This window comes from Budorcas taxicolor, chromosome 20, assembly GCF_023091745.1.
Source record: "Budorcas taxicolor isolate Tak-1 chromosome 20, Takin1.1, whole genome shotgun sequence".
Classification (NCBI taxonomy): Eukaryota; Metazoa; Chordata; class Mammalia; order Artiodactyla; family Bovidae; genus Budorcas; species Budorcas taxicolor.
The window spans coordinates 54663183-54682987 of NC_068929.1; the positions used below are offsets into that span (position 1 = coordinate 54663183).

The window sequence follows — 19805 nt, forward strand, 5'->3', positions numbered from 1 at the left end:
CAATTTAGCATCAACTTTAATACACAGTTTAATTCCCATAGTTATATTTTATTTAAGAAATTTCAAACATATACCACTTTTCTAGCATTCTCTGGCAATTTATTCTAATCTGTGGCTTTTACATTGTGTGTGTGTGTGTGTTCAGCTGCTCAATACCTCCTAAAAGTATGACTAAGACAAAAATTTTATATAAGTTGATCTTTAATATTGTATGTATCTATGATATTTGACAATTAGATATTATCTTCATTTGGGAGGAAATGTTTAAAAAGCATTGTGTGCATGCATGCTAAGTTGCTTCAGTCATGTCCAGCTCTTTGTGACTCCATGAACCATAGCCCATCAAGCTCCTCTGTCTATGGGATTCTTAAGGCAAGAATACTGGAGTATGATTGTTGTGCCCTCCTGCAGGGATCTTCCCAACTCAGGGATTAGACCTGGGTCTCTTACATCTCCTGCATTGGCAGGATGATTCTTTACCACTAGCGCCAACTGGGAAGCCCTAAAAAAGCATTAAAAATTATAAATTTCAGGCATTAAAAAAGTACACAAAAAGTTTATACTCAATAATTTTTTACTTCTCACATAGAATGTAGGTATGAGTCATTATATTTGATGATTCTATTTCTATTCTTGAAAAATAAGCCAAAGCACATTATAAAACTAGCTTTTCACTAAGTGGAATAAATGCTTTCAGTTTAATTCCCAAATGGGTTTTTGTCTATTTAAATAAAGCCAAATAAAAAATAACTGTCTCCTGAAGATAAGACATACAATTGATAATCTGGAACTTACTCACCAGTGGTCTCCCAGTGGTTCTCAAATCATGTTTGCCTTAGGAATCCTTTGGGATCCTATGTTGTAGTGATAAAAGCAATGCTTCAGTTGACAGAGCTTAGACCCAGAAATCAGAATTGTAAATAAGTATTCCAATAGACTCTGGTATAGGTAGTCTGCAGGGCACAATTTGAAATCCACCAGTTTACGGTGATGAAGGGGCAAGTGTTGATTCTCTGAGATGGCTTTTTCATTATTCATTAACTAGAGGTAATGAGTTCATTATTTTGCATCTCATGAGAATTTTTTAATTTGCACAAAATTCTATTCCTTATAGGAATTTTATAAATTTCACCTATTTGGGTGGAGACTGCATACTAAACTACAGTCATTTTAAATTAAGTATTTTGAAAGTTTTTTTTTTAACAATTAAGCACTTATATATATTTTTATATCTTGCTTAGGCGTCTTCCAAAGAGTTTATGAATGTCAGATACTGATGCTTTGAGGCTGAATTCAAATTTTATCAAAGTGAATACAATTTGAATGCAAGCTCAGTGAAAAACTTTGCACTCCCAATTCTCCAGTGAGACGGGTCTACTGAATTTCAGTAGACTGTATAAGCAGATGTAACCAAATGAAAAACAATAGAACTTTAAAACCATCTCTCTTATCATTGTCCCTGTGAATATCATATTGTGCTTTGTGGATAAGTATATGAATCTTTTTAAAATAGTGCTGACACTTTTTTATGATCTACTTGGTCCTGTTCTCAATGTTGCAAAGTATAGAAGATTGGAACCTGGTTGCTCCATTGCTCTATTAGCAGATTCTCAGAGAAGCTGAGCTTATGAGATGGACAGCAAGTGATGTCACTGAGATGGCAATTATAACAATAATATTAATACTATCAAACAGTTTTACTCAGAGTAAAAAATACATGCTCTGATTGTTAATATCATTTCCCCAGTTGTCTTAAAATGCTTTAAGTTTATTTTATTATTACTGTAGCCTTTGAAAAGGAGAAGGCAATGGCACCCCACTCCAGTACTCTTCCCTGGAAAATCCCATGGACGGAGGAGCCTGGTAGGCTCCAGTCCATGGGGTCGCTAAGAGTCAGGCACGACTGAGCGACTTCACTTTCACTTTTCACTTTCCTGAATTGGAGAAGGAAATGGCAACCCACTCCAGTGTTCTTGCCTGGAGAATCCCAGGGACAGAGGAGCTTAGTGGGCTGCTGTGTATGGGGTCGCACAGAGTTGGACACGACTGAAGCGACCTAGCAGCAGCAGCCTTTGAAAATTGCATTGTCAAAAATTCCTGCCACTTTTATATAGTCAAATATATGTATTTATGATACTTGTTCTTGATTCTTAAGACATGTGAATTGAATAATACTCTTTTTATTCTTCTCACCCTACAGTGCACTCTATAAGACAAATATCTATATGCATATATAAATAACAACCACTATAAAATTCCAAAATTGTAATATGATAAGAATAATTATTGGTGTAAAGAGGATACAACTATTTGATCAAGCTAGAATTGTTATTAAGTATTTATGAAGGATATAGAATTTAAGAAGAAAAGTGGATATAGTAAAAAATTTAACAGACTGAAAGAGAGAAGGTTGGTTGCAGAGTGCCATGAACCTGAAACAGACACATATATTTATGTATGTATGTGTGTGCTTTTGATTAGAGTCGCAATGTCATAAATCAATAAGTTAGAAAAATAATTTGGTAAACACTGAAGCAGAGAGAAGATGTGGCACAAACCTAGGGTAGCTGTTTGGAATAGATAGATGCAGAATTGAGAAATCTGAAGTAGCAGAACAGGAAGGACTTTGTGATCTGCTGGATTCAGAGATAAATAAAATAAAGAGCAGGCAAAGAAATTATTTAAACTAATGGATAGTTTTTCTGTTGATATGCTGAAATTAGTGAAAATCAGGGAAAAATAGCTGAAAATACAGAACATTTCAAAGAGAAATCAAAGTCCAAAAAAAAAGAAAAGAAAGCTTTTCTAACATAAAGATAGAAGTGATAAAGGTAACTTGAGGCATGGATGAATTTAATTAGACTAAAGAGGATATAAATCTTTAATTTTGAGTATAAGTCCAGGAAGGGGAATGACGAAAGTATAAGGAGAACCTTAGACATTATCACCTCAAACATTTAAACATATTTCTAACAATGGTGTACATTTTTAATCACAGTTATGAAAGCATCCTAAATTTCCATTTACTTCACATGATTTAAATCTATTTCATATATGCCTTACTATTGGTCTAAGCATAAATAGGCAAAGAAATTGGACTTCTACAATATTTATGAGTTAAACATGTATAAACAATACTAAAAATCATTAAAAAATTTTGTACATAAGAAACATTTTATTACCAAGTATTGGACACAATAAATTGTATCCTTTAGTGAATAATGTTTCATGGATTGCTAGTTTTATTGAGGAATAAATGGCTATCTCATTTTTGTACTATATAAAGGAGATAAAAAATTAATCTCTTCCCTCAAGCATCTCTGTGTATAATGGGGAGATTAAATTAATGGACAATTATACTACTTGAAGTAAAGTAAATGATGGACTTATGCACACAGTGATATACAAATGTGTAAGATGGGCACCCAAATCATTACAGAGTATATCTGAGAGGATGTTGAAGGAAAGATTGTCAATGCTATCTCTGAAATATCTAATAAGAGTTAATCAGTGGAACAGCAAGTGTGTACCAAAATATACTAAAACACTGAAAAAACATAACGCATAATTTAAATAACTATGAAAAAATGGAACAAGAACAAGTTTCATCAAAAATGATTTGAAGCTGTCCTTGAAAGAATGAAAAATAGAATTTATGCAAAGGGCAATGAGAAGTAATAGGCAAGTGAATCATTTTAGGTATAAGCAACAAAATAGGGAAGAGATATGGAATAGTCAACAAATAAAATATAGACAATTACAGAAAATTTAAACTATTGCATGTGCACATGATACATTAACATATGATGAATATTCAGATATGCAGATGACACCACTCTTATGGCAGAAAGTGAAGAGGAACTAAAAAGCCTCTTGATGAAAGTGAAAGAGGAGAGTGAAAAAGTTGGCTTAAAGCTCAACATTCAGAAAACGAAGATCATGGCATCTGGTCCCATCACTTCATGGGAAATAGATGGGGAAACAGTGTCAGACTTTATTTTTTTTGGCTCCAAAATCACTGCAGATGGTGATTGTAGCCATGAAATTAAAAGACGCTTACTCCTTGGAAGAAAAGTTATGACCGACCTGGATAGCATATTCAAAAGCAGAGACATTACTTTGCCAACAAAGGTCCATCTAGTCAAGGCTATGGTTTTTCCAGTGGTCATGTATGGATGTGAGAGTTGGACTGTGAAGAAAGCTGAGTGCCGAAGAATTGATGCTTTTGGACTGTGGTGTTGGAGAAGACTCTTGAGAGTCCCTTGGACTGCAAAGAGATCCAACCAGTCCATCCTAAAGGAGATCAGTCCTGGGTGTTTTTTGGAAGGAATGATGCTAAAGCTGAAACTCCAGTACTTTGGCCACCTCATGCGAAGAGTTGACTCATTGGAAAAGACTCTGATGCTGGGAGGGGTTGGGGGCAGGAGGAAAAGGGGACGACAGAGGATGAGATGGCTGGATGAATTACCGACTCAATGGACATCAGCCTGAGTGAACTCTGGGAGTTGGTGATGGACAGGGAGGCCTGGTGTGCTGTGATTCATGGGGTTGCAAAGAGTTGGACATGACTGAGCGACTGAACTAAAGCTAAACTAAACTAAATGTACTGCATAAAATGAATGTACAGTGGAAGTTATTGATGCACTTGAAATGTTGTGTGTTCCTGCCAAGCTCTCCATCATGCTTACTATTATGTAATGGGAGGAGTGGTTATATAAATCATATATATTAATACATATTTGAAAATCAGGAATAGTTGTTATTCTGACAATCATTGTTGTTACTTTTTAGTTGCTAAGTTTTATCCAACTCTTTTGCAGCCCCATGGACTGTATCTGCCAGGCTCCTCTGTCCATCGTATTTCCCTGGCAAGATTACTGGGGTGGGTTGCAAGTTCCTTCTGCAGGACATCTTCTCAACTCAGGGACTGAACCCACATCTCCTACACTGGCACATAGATTCTTTCCCACTGACCCACCAAGGAAGCCCCCAGCTACCAGGAAATCTCTGACAATTATTAAGTAATATAAATGTGTTTTTGTTTCATAATTCATTTGGAATTTTTTGTTGGAAATTTCACTATAAAGTCTTGAAAAAGAATAATATTATAAAGAGTAATTTGTTTTGCATCAAAATATAACCACATGTTTACTGAATCTACAAATCAGTAGAACTATGGAATTAAATATAAAAATGATTGTACTTGAAATTTGGGAGCTATGTAAAAAGAAAGAGAGATTTGAAAGAACTGAAAGAGATGTGATAAATATCCTTCCTTTCCTGGGTGCAGAAGTCATTTTATCTTTAGATAAATGACTTTCCTGGAAACCTCTTATATTCCTTAATGCTCTCTTCTCTACATCTTCATTGATATTTATTTTATAAACACTGAAAAGAGAAACTTTGCCCAAGTCTATCCAACAGACTCAATCCACCCTTAATTGGAGTTTGCATTCATCAATACAGCTGAAATTAAGAAGAACTTGAATTATTTGTATTTGTAAAGGGGTTATTTGATAACTCAATAATTGTCTCCACTTGACTGACACTAGGCAGAAAAACACAAAGTGAAACAGGCAGACCAAATAAGGAACTGTAGTTTAGAGCAGAGATAACACTTGATTGGTTCAACTAACTGACTATAAGTAGCTACATGTTTGTACCTCAGTGTCCTCATCTGTATGTTGGAGCTGGCTCTACCGCATCCTCACAGTCACTTATGCACATCTCCTCTCAAATCTGTATTCAGTGATGTTGTGTTGAAGTAAGCCAGGATGGGAGTTTTACTGGTAAGTGAATGACAAGACAGAGGGAAATCCTGTAAAGACATCCACTTCTAAACTGAAGCCCCACCTGCCCTGGTCCAGTTTGGCTTGGAGGTGGAGTGGCAGATGAGATAAGTCTTCATTTTGCTTAAGGATCAAAACATTAATAAATATGATATACTAGAAATGTCTGATTTCCAAATTCAGATTTTGGTAATTAAAGTCAACATAGGACTGCCTATTTAAAGATGAGCAGAAAAGGCTAATGAAGAAACTCTGTAGGAACAGTGGGAGACAAAGGAAAAGGGTTTTATTGCATCTTACACACTGTACTTTTTTAGACTATTGGTAATATGATGTGTCATAGTCTGGAAGTTCAGGAACTGATCTATCCTCCATACAATATTATTATCTTTTCTGTAAAATATGAGATAACATCACATGTGATATGATGTTTGCTTTCATTTCCTTTCTATTTTCTATAGGTAAAGAAAGATCATTTTGTGTGCTTAGGACTTCTCTTGTGGTTCAGATGGTAAAGAATCTGCCTGCAAGGCAGGAGACCTGAGTTTGATCCCTGGATTGGGAAGATCCCTGGAAAAGGGAATGGCAAACCACTCCAGCATGTGTGTGTGTGTTAGTCGTTCAGTCATGTCCAGTATTCTTGCCTGGAGAATTCCATGGACAGAGGTGCCTGTGGGCTACAGCACACTGGGTCACAAAGAGTCAAACATGATGGAGCTACTAACACACACAAACACACTTAAATAATTAAAACTCTAAAATGTTTATAAAGCAACATTTTACTTCTCTGTTATCAGATGGTAAATCACACATACAGATCACTATTGTTTGACTTCAATCACTGAATGAACAGTTTTATAGTAATATACATTTATTTTCTAAATTTTATTTTTTTTAAACTTTTTAAATTTTTTTACTTTTTTCTTTTTAAAAAATCTTTATTATTATTATTATTTTACTTTACTTTACAATACTGTATTGGTTTTGCCATACATCAACATGAATCCACCACAGGTGTACATGAGTTCCCAATCCTTAACCCCCCTCCCTCCTCCCTCCCCATATCATCTCTCTGGATCATCCCAGTGCACCAGACCCAAGCATCCTGTATCCTGTATCGAACCTAGACTCTTGAGAGTTCCTTTGTCCCAGAAGGAGATCAAATCAGTCAATCCTAAAGGAAATCAACCCTGATTACTCCTTGGAAGGACTGATGCTGTAGCTGAAGCTGAAGCTCCAATACTTTGGCCACCTGACTGGAAGAGTTGACTCGTTGGAAAATACCCCGATGCTGGGAAAGATTGAGAGCATGAGGAGAAAGGGATGACAGAGGATTAGATGATTAGATGGCATCACTGACTTGATGAACATGAGTTTGAGCAAGCTCTTGGAGTTGGTGATGGAGAGGGAAGCTAGGCAGGCTGTAGTACATGGGGTCTTAATGAATCGGACATGACTGAGTACTGAACAACAAATATGAAATTATGTATTTGGAACTTTTTGAAAATTGTAAAGCACTAATTTTGGGCTTCCTTAGTGGCTCAGATAATAAAAAATCTGCCTGCAGTCCAGGAGACCTGGGTTTGATCCCTGGATCAGGAGGATGCCTCAGACAAAGGAATGGCTACTCACTGCAGTATTCTTGCCTGGAGAATTCCATGGGCAGAGGAGCCTGGCATGCTACAGACCAGGGGGCTATGGACCAGGTCTGTAGACAAAGTGTCAGGCGCGACTTAGTGAGTAAACAGCAGCAGAAAAGAAACTGTTTTAAGTCACACAATTTGTGGTAATTTCTTACGCAGCTATAGAATACAAGTAGGAATTTCACGCCCACAGAAGAAATCATTACTCTATTACATTTAAGAAAGGAAGGAAACAGTAAAGATGACAACATAATGAAATGGAAAGCATCAAACTAGAGCTAACCATTAAAGATAAAAGTTGGATATCTGAAAAAAGTTCTTAAAATTGATAAATCCTTTGTAAGAGCTGAAATCACATAATGTTGTACCTTGAAACATGGGGCTTTTCAAATTGCTGACCAATTTGCTCCTGCCAACTCTCTAATAAAATATTTACATTTTATAGCTCAGTCCTCAACTCACTGTTGCCCATTTGTGGACTCATATATTTTAATTTTTAGTTTATTCTTTCAATTTTATTATTTTTATAATTATTTTCTTTTTGGAAGCTCCACATGTTTTGCGAGACTTTAGTTCCCTGACCAGGGATTGAACCCAGATCCACAGCAATGAGAGCAGAGTCCTAACCACTGGACCACCAGGAAATTCCTTAAATTTCTAATTTTAGATTCTTAAGGTGTTTAAAGATTACCCAAAATCTGTAAATCTCCTTGGCTGAAACATAATACATATTTTTAATGTTGAATAATTTTGCACAAAAAAACCCAAATAATAGCATTGTTATTTTTGCTAGAGATATTTAAATATCAAGAGAATCAACCCTGTGCCTGATACATCAAAATATTTCCTATATTTCAATTTACTTCTTAGGATTATACAGGACTTTTGTTACTTAGAAATTTTATTAACCTAAAATATTTATTTATTGAGGATATATTCTTTTTTTTTAATTTTTATTTTTACTTTATTTTACTTTACAATACTGTATTGGTTTTGCCATACATTGACATGAATCCACCACGGGTGTACATGTGATCCCAAACATGAACCCCTCTCCCACCTCCCTCCCCACACATTCTTCTGGGTCATCCCCATGCACCAGCCCCAAGCATGCTGTATCTTATATACACAGTTGTGTAACTATCACCATGATCTAATTTTAGACTATTTTTATCATCCTCAAAGAAACTGCATACCCATTAGAATAGGTCCCCCATCTCTTTCCTTTGCCTCCCCAACTCCCAGGCATAATTTTATCTACTTTATTTTATAGATTTGCCTATCTGTATACCCCATATAATGGATTCATACAATATTTAATCCTTTATATCATATGTCTTACTTAGCATGTTTAAAAGTTAATCCATTTTGTAGCAAATATCAATAATTAATTTACGGAGAAGGCAATGGCACCCCACTCCAGTACTCTTGCCTGGAAAATCTCATGGACGGAGGAGCCTGGTAGGCTGCAGTCCATGGGGTCACTAAGAGTTGGACACGACTGAGTGACTTCACTTTCCACTTTTCACTTTCCTGCATTGGAGAAGGAAATGGCAACCCACTCCAGTGTTCTTGCCTGCAGAATCCCAGGGACGGCGGAGCCTGGTGGGCTGCAGTCCATGGGGTCGCACAGAGTCGGACACTACTGAAGCGACTTAGTAGTAGTAGTAGTAGTAGTAGTAGTAATTTACCTTTAAAAATTGACACATAGTTGACATATAATATAATGTTAGTTTCAGGTGTACAACATAGCAATTGGACATTTAAGTTCATCACTAAAAGATCAGTACAGTAGATCTAACGACTATTTATCCCCATAGAAAGATATTACAATACCATTGATGATATTCAGTACTTTGTACTATGTAACACTGTGATTATATTATAACTTCAAGTATATACACTTCTTAGTTCCCTTTACCTATTTTGCCCATCTCCTACACTTCCCTCCCCTCTGGGAATCACCCATTGTTTGTTCTCTGTGTCTGTGTGTGTATGCGTGCATGCTCAATCTCTCAGTCGTGCAACCCTATAGACTGTAGCCCACCAAGCTCCTCTGTCCATGGGCTTCTCCAAGCAGGAATACTGGAGTGGGTTGCCATTCCCTCCTCCAGAGGATCTTCCCGACCCAGGGATCGAACCCACGTCTCTTGTCTCCTGCATTGGCAGGTGGATTCTTTACCGTTGTGCTACATGGGCGGCCCCATTCTCCTTATCTCCGAGTCTGTTTTTGTTTTGTAAGTTTCTTAAAAAATTTTTAAAAAATGTTTATGATGTTGTGTTGGTTTCTGCTATACAACAATGCAAGTCTTGTTTCTCAAATATCAAATGTAAGTGAGATCATATGATATTTGTCCTTTTCTGTATTTTTGTATTTTACATAGCATAATACCCTCTAGATCCATCCACGTTGCAGCAAATGGCAAGATTTCATTCTTTTTTTATGGCTGATTTTGTACTATAGCCTGAAATTAGGGAGCACACTACTTCCAGCTTTATTCTTTTTTCTCAAGATTTCTTCAGCTATTAGTGGTTTTGGGGGGTTTCATACAAATTTTAAGATTTTTTTTTCCAGTTCTGTGAAACGTATTGTTTGTATTTTATTAGGATTGCATTAAATCTTTAGATTGTAGTTTTATCAATATCTTGTATTTTTCAAAGTAGAGGTTTTCACCTCCTTGGTTATATTTATTTGTAGATATTTTATTCTTTATGGAACTGTACATGGAATTGTTTCCTTAATTTTTCTTCCAATATTTCATTACTAGTGTATTGAAATGCAACATATTTCTGCAAATTAATTTTGGTTCCTACATCATCACTCAATTCATTTATTAGTTCTAATATTTAAGCAAAGAATTCATATTGATAAATATGTAAGTATATATTAGTATTGCCACTGTGAATAATTTCTTGTCACCTGTTTCATATCTTAATCTGTGTTGGACAGGTAGTGCCATTAAGATGTTTCATATGCGTCAAAAGTAGGATGCCCAGAAAATGATGGCAGTGTAATTACATAGTACATCAAAAGCCATGCAAGTTTGGCACAGTTGAAGATTTACTTCAGTTTTGAATTAATCTGAATGACCCTAGCTTTATTGCTGTTGAATTTCTAGAAGTGATAAAATGTCAAGTCATTGAAAATAAAATGACAGAGTGTAAGCAATCTGACAAGACTAATGCACAATTTTTTTGACTTGTTCCATATTCTGCAGGCTTTATTACCAACTATAATGTTCTACTAAGAAATGCTTGTCTTAATGAATGCATCTTCCACCTTACTAATATGTATACCTCTTATGTAAACAACAGAAAATTCAGTGCTCTGTATGTGTTTGTTTTATGTACACTAAAACCTCAGTGTACAAAAATGATGTAAATGGGAAACCACTGTTTTACTTATATTATCTATTAACTTGGGTGGGGCATGTTAATGGAATGTTATTGAGTAGATCTTTTGTAGACAGGGATAGTATTTCATTTTAATCACAGATTTTCCAATGCCATTAGATAATTATGAGTTTTGCAGGCTTACTGTATGCTGACAGTTTTTTTTCTTTTTTAAAGCTGCTCAGTTCAGTTCAGTTCAGTTCAGTCACTCAGTCGTGTCCGACTCTTTGCGACCCCATGAATTGCAGCACGCCAGGCCTCCCTGTCCATCACCAATTCCCAGAGTTCACTCAGACCTGCGTGCATCGAGTCAGTGATGCCATCTAGCCGTCTCATCCTCTGCCATCCCCTTCTTCTCCTGCCCCCAATCCCTCCCAGCATCAAAGTCTTTTCCAATGAGTTAACTCTTCGCATGAGGTGGCCAAAGTACTGGAGTTTCAGCTTTAGCATCATTCCTTCCAAAGAAATCCCAGGGTTGATCTCCTTCAGAATGGACTGGTTGGATCTCCTTGCAGTCCAAGGGACTCTTAAGCTGCTACTTAACATATATTGATAGCATAATACAAATAATAGCTATCTTCACATTTATTGTTATTAGCTTCATAAAATGTTCTTTTATAAAACATAGAACTCATATCTCAGCATATTGTCTTGAAAAGGAGAACTTTTTCATCTATGCTTTGTATTATCTGATGTCCTTTAGATAATCTTCTTGAGTTTCAACTTTTTCTCTAAACATTGAATGGTCTTAATTCTGGCTAAATACTTTGCCTTCCCTAACCATAATCCCTAAGTGATGATTCCAGACTAGATTATTTTCCTTGATTTTTTGATTCTATTATTTTTATTTTTAAATATTCAAGTGAGAAACAAACCTAAACCTAAGCCTAACATGTAGCTTATTTGCTTCCCTTAAATAGATAGAATAGAGTAAGAAATATTCCAAGATTATAAGTTAGCTTGCTCCAGTGATGCATCACTATCACCACCATGTACAGCTGTTCATGTTTTTAATTTGAAATCCACTACACTTGACTGCTGCTGCTGCTGCTGCTGCTAAGTCACTTCAGTTGTGTTCGATTCTGTGCGACCCCATAGATGGCAGCCCACCAGGCTCCCCCGTCCCTGGGATTCTCCAGGCAAGAACACTGGAGTGGGTTACCATTTCCTTCTCCAATGCATAAAGTGAAAAGTGAAAGTGAAGTGTTGAGTCCGACTCTTAGCGACCCCATGGACTGCAGCCTACCAGGCTCCTCCGTCCATGGGATTTTTCCAGGCAAGAGTACTGGAGTGGGGTGCCATTGCCTTCTCCGTCTACGCTTGACTATCACCTGCCAATGCTGGAGACACAGGAGACGCGGGTTCCATCTTTGGGTCAGGAAGATCCTCTGGAAAAGGAAATGGCAGCCCACTCCAGTATTCTTGCCTGGGAAATCCCATTTACAGAGAAGCCTGGTGGGCTACAGTCCCTGGGGTTGCAAAGAGAAAGACAAGAAGGATCGACTGAGCACACAAAGTCACGTTTCATAAACACCCTGTTAAAGGAGCATTTAAGGAACTAGAGACTTTATTGACCTTTCTCCCCTGCCCTCTCTCTTTCCTCTCCTTAACCCTTCCTATCCTTCCCCATTTTTCTAGTCCCCCATTCCTGGATGCAGGAATCTGGTCTAAGGGCCCTCAGCCTAAGCTGAGGATTGGAGACTGATTACCTCCTCTTGGCAGAGAACTCGAATTCTGGTTCTAGTCTGGTCTGATTTCTGGTAGGGCTGAGTTCCAGTCCTCCCTTCTCTGGAGGCCCAGGGAAAAGTCCCATAACGCCTGGGCATCTGTAGGTGGCAGGAGATGTCTGTAAGGCCACCCCTTTTGCCCCCCTCTTCCGCCTCCTCCCCCTTCTTCTTTCAACCTGGCTTCCTTTCCTCCCTTGAATTCTTTGATGTTAGTACTTGGGTCTGAAGTTCTGTCTCTATAGGAGGTTTTCTGAGAGACTGTATTCTTGTATTTAAGGTCTTCCCTGGTGGCGCAGAGGTCAAAGGGTCTGCCTGCAATGTGGGAGACCTGGGTTTGATCCCTGGGTCAGGAAGATCCCCTGGAGAAGGAAATAGCAACCCACTCCAGTATTCTTGCCTGGAGAATCCCACGGATGGAGGAGCTTGGTGGGCTACAGTCCACGGGTCGCAAAGAGTCGGACATGACTGAGCGACTTTACTTTCACTTTATTTTTCAACCTATGCCTCCACCACTCTATTTGGAAAAGCTCAAGAACTGTCCTAACACTTATTGATGTACCATGAGAGTAGACCATGACAGATCACACTATCGAGTCAAGGCTTTTGGTACTTCTTCTATTCAATATCACAAGCACACAGAGAAATGCAAAGAATGCAGACACATTTCTGATAAACCATAGGCATTAAGAGAAAAAGAATAAAAGAAATACACAATATCTCACATGTTCTATGCCTTTGCATTTTTCTTTGGAGTTTGCAGCTGAGACGTTGTACTAAACGTCTGGGTCACATGCTTTCTTGCTGCGTTAAACAGGAATTCAGGCATCTTTATGCTTGCTTACATCTCAGGAGAGCTTCAACAGGGTAGGAGTTTACTATGGTTATGGTGAGACACTTATGCTCCAAAGAAACTAGGTTGAAAAAGCTGCATCATGTTCTGATTATATAATCATGGCTATTTGAACTCGCACAAATTCTCCTTGATATCTGTCTTTACCTTTTCTGTAGATGATTAGTATATAAAATGTTACCTATGATTTTATTCTTTTTCTGTGTTCTTGTTGCCTCAAATTCAACCCCTACTTTAAGACCACAAACACTGAGCAACTCTATAGGCTAGCCCCTCTGTTAAGGGCTTAAGGAATGAAACCTAATGAATCATAATTATAGTCTGTGAAAAATTGCTGGTTTGATAGAAAATATGAGTTTTTCAACCCAAATTATTTTATAATGTCTACCTAATGCTCCATTATTGCCACTTGAAGTATTCTTATTTGGTCTATGTCAGTTTATTTATTTATATAACATTTTCTCTTTTAGAGAGGTTTCTCATATCTCTTTTGAAGGCCACTATATTGTTTGTGTGTGCATGCTCATATGTGTGCTAAGTGGTTTCGCTCATGTCCAACTCTTTGAGACCCCCTGGACTGTAGCCTCCAGCCTCCTCTGTCCATGGGATTCTCCAGGCAAGAACACTGGAGTGGGTTGCCATTTCCTTCTCCAGGGGATCTTCCTGACCCAGGGATTGAACCCGCATCTCTTATGTCTCCTTCATTGTCAGGCAGGTTCTTTATCACTAGCGCCACCTGGAAAGCCTGTGTGCTTGGTTGTGTTCAACTCTTTGTGACCCCATAGCCTATAGCCCACCAAGCTTTTCTGTCTAGATTTTTCAGGCAAGAATACTGGAATGAGTTTTCATTTTCTCCCCCAGGGTATCTTCCCGACCCAGGGATAGAACTCATGTCTCCTGCACCTCCTGCATTGGCAGGCAGATTCTTTACAACTAAGCCACTTTTAGACTCTTGAGAGTCCCCTGAGCTGCAAGAAGATCAAACCAGTCAATCTTAAAGAAAATCAACCCTGAATATTCATTGGAAGGACTTCAGCTGATACTCCAATACTTTTGCCCCCTGATACAAAGAGATGACTCACTGGAGCAGACCCTCATGCTGGGAAAGATTGAAGGCCAAAGGAGAGGGGGCTGGCAGAGGATGAGATGGTTGGATAAAGTCACTGATTCAATGGACATAAATTTGAGCAAACTCAGTGAGATAGTGAAGGACAAGGAAGCCTGGTGTGCTGCAGTCCATAGGATTGCAAACAGTCAGATACAACTTAACAATTGAATAATTACAACAACATACAGTCAGTTAACTATTAAATTAACTGATTAAACAAGAATTTTATACCACTGTATATTTTCTATTACATGCAAATGAAAGATTTAGGTGAATATTTAACTCTCTTGAGACTAAATATATGTCCCATTGAGGCAATGTCCATTAAATGGATATAAATTAGGCTAATATCAGAGAAGGCAATGGCACCCCACTCCAGTACTCTTGCCTGGAAAATCCCATGGATGGAGGAACCTGGTAGGCTGCAGTCCATGAGGTCGCTAAGAGACGGACACGACTGAGCGACTTCACTTTCACTTTTCACTTTCATGCATTGGAGAAGGAAATGGCAACCTACTCCAGTGTTCTTGCCTGGAGAATCCCAGGGACAGAAGAGCCTGGTAGGAAGCCGTCCATGGGGTCACACAGAGTCGGACACGACTGAAGCGACTTCACAGCAGGCTAATATAAATAAGAGCAAATGGTATAAATCTTTTTGGGGGAGTGGTAGAAAGGCAGATGACAAAAATTAAGAGCTACCAGAGCTAATTAATTTATAAAATTTTGAAGCTGATTGTGAAAGAACAATAAAACCTATAAAAACAGTTGGGAGTAAAGAATAAATTATTTGGCAGAATCTCCCTAATGTGATTTATTATTTTTTCTCATATCTCTTAAAGGAAATGATTGTAATATTGTAATATAGCATGTTGAATGAAACTTCACTATCCAGAAACATACTTACTTCCTAATTTAATTACTATAAATGTAATTAGAAATGCAAATCAAATTAATTACCCTGGTTGCTTTACTTATAGGAAATTACAATCCAAAATCAACTAATACAAATTTTAATGAAAGTCATTATTAATTGAAACTGTGTATTTTTGTGTTTAGTTTTGATTTTCCTATTTTCTTTCTTTCCTTATTTTGACTTAAACAGACTACTGTTTAATCAATTAATATTTTTATTGATGAGATATCAATAAAATAACCTATATCTTTTTCTTCATCTCATGCCTTATAAAATTTTTCAAATTCTTGTAAACAACGTATGTTTTAATTTTGTGGGATATTATTTTTTTTGTGATTCTGTTGTATTTTTTATAGAACATTTTTTTAGGCTTGACTCAGTATCAAATTTATAGTAATGTTGGTGCTCCCCCTGGTGGCAGAAAGCAAGCATTTTACTTTTTTCTTTAAAGATAAAATATTGAGAGAGAGAAATTTATGTCTTGATTTTAAAAGTGTGTAAAAATACCTAGAAGGAAATGCAGGAAAAATTGATTAAATATAAGTTTAATATTAGACTATAGCACAATATACTTAAATCCATTATAGATTAAATATATGTATATATATTTAGATACTTAGAAAAATGTTATATATCCTAGTATTTATTAAAAAATAAAATATTATCCTAATATTTATGTATCCTATATTTATAACATATATAATATAAATATAATGAAATATTTACTCAATGAGTATAATCACTAAACTAAAAATGACTTATTTCAAGGTCATAATATATCCATAATATAAATATTAGGATAAATATTTTATTTTTTAATAAATATTAAGATATGTAACCTTATTTTTCTAAGTATCTAAATATTTTTCTTCTATTTTCTGTGTGCTCATCTATCTATTCATCTATCATCTCTCTGTGCATCTTTTTAATCTATGTCTTATATCCTGGATTCTTTTACATTGGGCTTCCCTGGTGGCTTAGAGGTTAAAGAGTCTACCCGGAATTCAGGAGACCTGGGTTCAATCCCTGGTTCAGGAAGATCCCCTGGAGAAGGAAATGGCAACCCACTCCAGTACTCTTGCCTGGAGAATCCCATGGAGGCATCTTTTTAACCTATGTCTTATTTCCTGGATTCTTTTACATTAGTACCAATTTATTTCATGGATATCCTCACCTTCACATTTGATACTAGGTGCAAGTATTAGATGGTGTTAGTACGTAAAATACTTCTTCTAGTAATTTCAACACTTTCTATTTTTAATGATTGAAATTCTACTATAGAATCCTTTGAAGTGAAAAGTGAAAATACTACTCCTAATTATAACCTTTAATTGGAGAACAAACTGCCTTTTGGTTTTGCACTATTATGTCTTTCAGTTGGTTTATTTTTTGTAGACTGTATTTTCAAGCCAAGTAATTTTATATATTTGACTAAATTCATGTAAACAAAAAATATAAATGTATCTCATCAGGCATTTTCCACCTGAAAGTTCCCGAGTCTTCTCCTGTTGGCTCAGCTATTGGAAGAATAAGAGCTGTGGATCCTGATTTTGGACAAAATGCAGAAATTGAATACAATATTGTTCCAGGAGATGGAGGAAATTTGTTTGACATCGTCACAGATGAGGACACACAAGAAGGAGTTATCAAATTGAAAAAGGTACGTGGACATGTTTTTGAATAGTAGATTACCCAGTAAAAATTAAACAACACAAAGGAAATGAGAGACATGTTAATTTCCTTTCAATGAGGAATATATTAAATTAAAAAAATGTCTGGGTAACTAGGAAATATTCATTCCCAACTTTTATTTTGTGATTCAACAGGTATATATTTTATGCTGGACTTCCCAAGTAGTGATAGGGGTAAAGAATGTGCCTGCCAATGCACCAGACATAAGATGCTGGTTCAGTCCCTGGAAGATCCCCTGGAGGAGGGCATAGAAACCCACTCCAGTATTCTCGCCTGGAGAATATGATGGACAGAGGAGGGTGAAATAGGGTCTCAAAGAGTCAGACACTACTGAAGGAACTTAGCACTCACACACACATGCATATTTTATGTTAAAACAACTATACCTATTAATTCGCTTAAGTCATTAAAAAATTCTTATCAGAGTTTAATTTTAATTTAATTTGTCATTGTCATCAGCTTAGATGAAAAGGTTAATTTAAAAATAAGTTATAGAAGTAAACACTAAGTATACCAGGTTTGGCCTCTCCCTATTTACTACTTTTATGAGAATATCAGTATCTAACACACACTTGTTCATGAGCCTAGACCTCAGAGTGGATGAATTCTGATATGGGCAAGCTCTGCTACAGGTGAATGGAAGAAATGAGAAAGGATAAAGCTGGGCTTGAGGGTGCTATGATGTGCCAAGTAAACAGAAAAATTAACCAGAAGGAGGGAGAAGGCAAGAAGGTATAATATGATGGGAAGCCCTCTAGTTATGTTAACTTGATTCATATAGAAGAAGAGTGAAACATTAGAAATACGTCATTATCTCAGGATATGTAGTTTGTCTTTTGTCAGGAAGGGGCATGAAGAAATATGGAAATGTGAGAAAGAGAAAAACCTTTTGATTCCCTTTACCCGTTTCACTGGGGTGTTCCCAGGTGGTTCAGTGGTAAAGAATCTGCCTACCAATGCAAGAAATGTAGGAGGTTTGGGTTCAATCCCTGGGTTGGGAAGATCCCTGAAAGAAGAAATGGCAACCCACTCCAGTATTCTTGCCTGGGAAATCCCACGAACAGAGGAGCCTGGCAGCCTACTGTCCATGGAATTGCAAAGAGCCGGACATGACTGAGAATAGGAGCCACACCCCACCCCACCCATTTCACCCACTACCCAACCTCTACTTCTGGCAATACCAATCAGTTCCCTGTATCTATGAGCTTGTTTGTTTGTTTTAGATTTCATAGATAAATGAAATTATATGATATTTGTCTGTCTTTGTTTGGCTTATTTCACTTAAATTAACATAATGCCCTCAAATTTCCTCCATGTTGTCATAAATAGTAAGATTTTATTCTGTATCTCTGTAACTGCAGATTTCATATCCAACAATTCAATCAACTGCCAAATTATTTAGGGGAAAAGTTCCATATAAAATTCTGAAAGACAAAACTTGAAGTTGCTGCATACAGGCAACTATTTACATAGCATTTACTTATATTAGATATTAAAAGTGATATAAAAATATTTACAGTGTACAGAAAATATGCAAAGGTTATATGCAAATGCTATCATTTTATATAAGGGATCTGAGCATCCTTGGAGTTTGGTATCTGCAAGAGGTCTTGGAGTCAATGCCCTGTGGATACCAAGGGATGACTGTATATACCACATTTTCTTTATCCATTCACCTCTCAGTGGGCATTTGAGATGCTTCCATATTTTCGTTACTGTCAATAATGATGTCTGTTTTTGTTTAGTTACTAAATCATGTCTGACTCTTTTGTTACCCCATGGACTGCAACTCTCCAGGCTCCTCTGTCCAAGGATTTCCCAGGCAAGAATGCTGAAGTGGGTGTCTGTTTTCTTCTCCATGGGATCTTCCCAGCCCAGGAATTGAACCCACTCCTTCTGCACTGGCAGGCAGGTTCTTTAACATTGAGCCACAGGGAAGACCTAAGGAAGCTCCAGGAGATAGTGGAGGACAGAGGAGCCCGCTGCTGCTGCTGCTAAGCCTCTTCAGTCGTGTCCGACTCTGTGCGACCCCATAGACTGCAGCCCACCAGTCCATGGGGTCGTAAAGAGTTGGACGTGACTTAGCAACTAAATAACAATAATAAAATAATGCTGCAGTGAAAATGGGTTTGCATATGTCTTTTTAAGTTAGTGTCTGACTCTTTGCGACCCCATGGACCATAGCCCACCAGGCTCCTCCACCCATGGAATTTTCCAGGCAAGAGTACTGGAGTGGGTTGCCATTTCCTTCTCCAGGGGATCTTCTCGATCTAGGGATTGAACCCAGGTCTCCCGCATTGCAGGCAGACGCTTTACCATCTGAGCTACCAGGGAAGCCCACTTTGTGAGCAACCTACATACTGGTTTCCATAATGGCTACACCAATTTATATTTGCACCAATAATGTACAAAGGCCCTTTTTTCCTCATATTCTCTCCAACACTATTTCTTTTGTCTTTTTGATAATAACCAATCTAGCATATATGAGGTGGTATCTCATTATGCTGTTAACATTTCCCTGGTCATTAGTGATGTTCAGCATCTCTTCATGTACTAGTTGGCCTATAGTTCTTTAAATAGATTTTTTTTTTTTTTTCTGAGGGAAAGCTCTATTAAAAGACTATTTATGGATATATACATAGAGTTCTCAGAAAATTGTATCTTCAACTTATTCAGTCCCAGGAAAAGTA

General features: G+C 37.2%; 1 protein-coding gene across 1 annotated transcript in view; it reads left to right on the plus strand.

The window, feature by feature from the left end:
* Positions 1-19805, plus strand: part of CDH12 (cadherin 12) — a 326694-nt gene that overhangs the window by 242795 nt on the left and 64094 nt on the right. Inside the window, exon 5 of the mRNA XM_052659007.1 lies at positions 16896-17083. Coding sequence (XP_052514967.1) covers positions 16896-17083 — 188 coding nt within the window. The remainder of the gene's footprint in view (positions 1-16895; positions 17084-19805) is intronic.